This window comes from Austrofundulus limnaeus, unplaced genomic scaffold (assembly GCF_001266775.1).
Source record: "Austrofundulus limnaeus strain Quisiro unplaced genomic scaffold, Austrofundulus_limnaeus-1.0 Scaffold3, whole genome shotgun sequence".
Lineage (NCBI taxonomy): Eukaryota > Metazoa > Chordata > Actinopteri > Cyprinodontiformes > Rivulidae > Austrofundulus > Austrofundulus limnaeus.
This window is the reverse complement of record NW_013952405.1, coordinates 1,874,291-1,878,859: the sequence shown is the minus strand read 5'-3', so window position 1 is coordinate 1,878,859 and position 4,569 is coordinate 1,874,291. Positions and strand designations below refer to the sequence as shown.

The 4,569-nt window shown below is 38.4% G+C and overlaps 1 protein-coding gene across 4 annotated transcripts in view; it reads left to right on the top strand.

Moving 5' to 3' along the window:
* The window catches only part of uckl1b (uridine-cytidine kinase 1-like 1b), a 22,272-nt gene that overhangs the window by 15,719 nt on the left and 1,984 nt on the right, over positions 1 to 4,569 (top strand). For 2 of the 4 annotated variants that reach the window (XM_014016996.1, XM_014017017.1), the window contains exons 6-10: positions 232 to 421; positions 645 to 706; positions 3,543 to 3,562; positions 4,235 to 4,333; positions 4,431 to 4,524. In XM_014016996.1, the coding sequence (XP_013872450.1) occupies positions 232 to 421; positions 645 to 706; positions 3,543 to 3,562; positions 4,235 to 4,333; positions 4,431 to 4,524 (465 nt within the window). Of the gene's footprint in view, positions 1 to 231; positions 422 to 644; positions 707 to 2,493; positions 2,511 to 3,542; positions 3,563 to 4,234; positions 4,334 to 4,430; positions 4,525 to 4,569 lie in introns of all 4 variants that reach the window. The other 2 variants (XM_014017006.1, XM_014017025.1) reach the window with 1 other exon arrangement.

Genomic DNA, 4,569 nt, shown 5'->3' with positions numbered 1-4,569 from the left:
GGACATCTTTTGACTCAACATTCCAAACAAATGAAGTAAAGATTATTGTATTTATTCATGTATAATACTAGAAATTTAACCCTAAAAATCATCCATAAAGTTGGGGGGTAGTATTATACACGGGTTATTGATGATTAGATTTTTTATGCTTTTTAAGCTCTAAAAATAATGATTTTATTATACTCAAGGTGGTATTATACATGGTACTTCCTGCTTCATGTCTTCCATCAGCTGCTGGACATGAAGATCTTTGTGGAAACGGACTCTGACATCCGTTTGGTGCGCCGACTGAGRAGGGACATCACAGAGAGAGGCCGAGACATCGAGGGCGTCATCAAACAGTACAACAAGTTTGTGAAGCCGGCTTTTGAGCAATACATCGAACCCACCATGCGCCTGGCGGATCTGGTGGTGCCACGTGGTGCGTGCAGACATACCTGCTCGTTCAGCGTTACATAACTACAGCTCACAATAACATAACGGCAGCGATAAAGGACAAACCTGTAGTTTTAATATCATTTGCAGATGTAAACGTCCTACGTTTGTGTTTTAGAGCGAGTTTGGTTAGGTTTTACTGCTTTCTAACTCCAGTAATATTACATTATTATTATTATTTCTGTTTTTCCCATATGTCATCCTGTCAGGTGGTGGCAACATGGTGGCCATCGATCTGATTGTGCAGCATGTTCACAGTCAGCTGGAGGAGGTAAGAAAGGTCACGCTCAAACAGCTGCAGCGCCACTTAGGTTTTAGTATACTCAGAGTGCTTTTCATTCCTTTTTCTTTGTATTAATATTTTACCGTCTTTCAACTTTCATGTCTACTCGATTAGTTTTATTTATAACGGGTGTATTTGCTCACCACTCTTTAAATTTGCCTGCCAGCATTGTTGCTCCCTCTAGTGGATGAAAATGAYATTGCACAGGTTTAGTGAACCGATTCCTCGAGCTCTAACCTCAGGAARTTGTTTACAAGTTAGAGCCTTTAAATTAGCTGCAGCTGTAGAAAAGAAAAATTCACTCATGTTTTAACGCTGTTAACCCTTTGTTGTTCTTCTTTTTTGCACTCATTCATATCAGTGTCATTTCTAGATTTATTTAGGGAATTTTAAATACGAGTCATAGACTGCGTTTACAACATGTAGGAGTAGCTGCTGCTTTATTAGCTTGTCTTGAGTTTTACATTTGGCTTTCAGCATTTTACTTTTTCAAGCCAGAGCTGATTATTTTATACAAGACGAAGTAACATGACATTATTAGCTGTGAATACTAATAGGCCATTTTGCAGTTAAAAAATAGTTACAAATGCTCAGAGCGGCCGAGCTCCGCGGTGTAAACACAGAGGTTGCTGTTGAAACGTCAACAAATTCAGCCTGTAAATTTACGCTATTATACAAACCTGATGYATTTGCACTAAACTGATTTGTGTTAAACTTTTCTTTAAAATCATAGATTTTTCATAAATATTTTTAAGCTCTAAATCTGCTTTTTGGGTTCGTTGAACTCGCTAGGTGCATGCAAACTCGTAACTACGAAATGGTTCAGAAGAAAAATCTTTAAACATTGTAGTTTTTGTATTCATCTTTTTGGTTTAATTTAAAATAAATTAAGGCATTAACATTCAGGTGCCAAACTTTAGGAAAAAAAACCTTTCTAAATGAAACGAGCATTATTTGAGGGAAGGAATATTGACTGGCACATTGCAGGCCATGTTTTCTAACAAACATTTCACACAATATGTTCGCTCTCAGTGTGGAAGAGTTTTACCTCAACATCTGTAAAAATTGACTGTTTTGTTTTATTTTATTTTATTTTTAGATTATTTTTTTCTGTTAGCTAACATTGATTATCTGTGATGGCCATCTTGAATTGGACTGATTACAAAAGTAATAAGTCATTAATGTTTATTTAATAATAACTTAGTGAGAATTTCATTGTAATTCATCCAGTGGTTCGAGACATATTTTGTTAAGGATATTAACACACACACAAACACAMACTTAGGTAATTAYGWTATTAACCTTATCTCATGGTGGCAGGCAAATTTAAATGCCATGTCAGATTATCTGTAAAACTTCATTCTCACAAATGTTGCTGAGCAAATGGTCGACCATGTTCAACAGACACACTAAAGTTCAGTGCGTTTTGGTTTATTTTCGACCTCTTGGTCACCTCTTCATTTTACATATATATATTTTTAATCTACCACACTCACAACCAAGAATGTTAGATTTGAAATAATGACCAAGCAGGTCCTGTAAGCATGGCTGCCTCTATATTCAACAAACAGTCTGTGATCGCTGAACTGAAATCACTAGAAAACAACACAAACATAACTTTTGGTTTTGTCCTACAAAACTGTTGGCACATGTTTGTCTGTGGTGAGTGTAGTTTGCTTTGTGTTTGCTCCAACACACACACAGTGTCACACAAGCTGCTGATGGATTGCTCTCTCACCCTCTCCTCCCCCCCTCTCACCCTCTGTTGCTCACAGCGCGAGCTCAGCGTCAGGTAGAGTGGCCTTTATCCTGTCTATTACTCTCTCCTCTACACCTTCCCAGTTCGCCACTTGCTTCAGCTTCTTACTGGAAACGGAGAGGGACAAAAAAAAAGAGTTGAGGAAAGCCCACCCTTTTCTTCCTGCTGGCTGCCATGACACAGTACATTTTTAAACTCAGTGTGGTTAATAATTTGCAGTCCTGCAAAATCTAAAATTTGCAAGTTTAAATGAAAAGTAGATTTTGGAGAAAGTTTTTGTGGTCGCAGCCAGCACTCATCGTTAAGGTGTTGGTTTTCCATCTCTTTAAGTTTTATAGAAATGACACCTCACACTCTTCTTGCCTCCTGTGTCTAAAAATACACCCATGAGTCGAGCAACTGACCCCTCTTTTCAGTGGCAGAAAAAAAGAGAGAGAGAGAGAGTCAGCGCGGAAGAGGAAGCTCTCGCTGCAGCTATTGTTGATTAACACACACCTCAGCCACAGAGAAAGTTTCCAATACCCTACTACAAAGCAAAGAGTTGTTGTTTTTTTCCATTGAATGTCGGCCACAGTATATGAGACAGACAGAGAGAGGAAGTAAGCTTGGTGTCTCTCTTTAGACACAGGATGTGCCGGGGCCTGTGAGCTGAAATACCAACCTTTACTGTTCTACATGTTGAAAGAGTGACAGCCGCACATAAGCTTTTGTGCACCTCCCACGCATACACGCAGTGGATGCTCATGTGTAGATATCGAAATCTGATCCCAAAGCCGATCGTGTTTCTCCTCACTTTTGCAACAACAACAAAAAAAATCTTTAAGAGTCTGGTTACTTGAGAACAAAATTTTATTTTATTTAAAAAAACAGTGCTTCTTTTGTATTTGATGAGTCTCAGCTGTCGCACTTTACACTTGTGTTAAATGAACCTTCATCTATTCATCCACCTGATGTTGTGTCTCTTGTCATTTTTCCTTCTCTTATCTGTTGTCTTCTCTGTGTCCTCTCTGTCGTGACTGTTGTGTTTTGTCAAACAAAAAACAAAAATAATCACCCCCCACTTAGAGGAAACTTCGCTGGGATATGTGAGCAGTTTTGCTACGATTTTTCTTTTTTTGCGTTTGGCTAATCTGTAACTTTGTTGACATTGTAGATTCTGTAGTGTCAACATGTTTGCATCCCTGATTTATTTATTTTATTTTTTGTAAATGATGTGTTGGTTTCTCTGAGATACTCAGAACTAATGTTTCTTTTTTTAAGTCAAGAGACCTATCATGCAAAACAGACCATATGGTTTTATTTATTAGTTTTTATGATTGCCCTTTATTTTCTGTATATATATAAAATAAAAACTAAGTTTGGATTAGTGATCATTTTTTCCATGATGATGGTCTCTGTGCTGTTCAGATTTTCCACTCAGATAACATCGGTCCACTGTGTGCTGTGCAATTTTCTGCATTTGTCTTCCCCGCCAGTTTTGATTCTGTTAGCAACACACTCAACTTTTGCTCTAACTGTTATAAAAAAACAACAAATCATTTTATTGATCTTTTTGCATGTTATTTTTTTCCCCATGCATACGCCGCTGTGTGAACCTGTTTCTGCACAAGCACTAATTGCACTTGTTTTCATTCATGTTGCATTCAAGTCTCTGTCCCTCTGTTTTATTTATTTTATTTTATTCTCCCTTTTTTTCTTTTTTTTTCTGTTCTCACCCTTTGCCACCCCCGCGCTGCTATTTGTTGCCGTGGTTACAGGGCAGCCCTGGCTTCTGCACACCAGGCCCAACCCCTCCCCCAAACCCTCAGCGTTCTGGAGAGCACCCCTCAAGTCAGGGGCATGCACACCATCATCAGGTAGGAGACTTTTTTTTCCTTTCAGCAATGAAATGAATCTACACAAAGCTGCAAATCTGAAACAAAAAATAATTTTTCTTTTGTCGATTTTGTGTAGAAACAAGGAAACCAGCCGTGACGAGTTCATCTTCTACTCTAAGAGGTTGATGCGTCTGTTGATTGAGCGAGCGCTCTCCTTCCTCCCCTCCCAGGTTCCAAATACTAAAATAAATGAGTCCATTGGAATGCATGAAGTG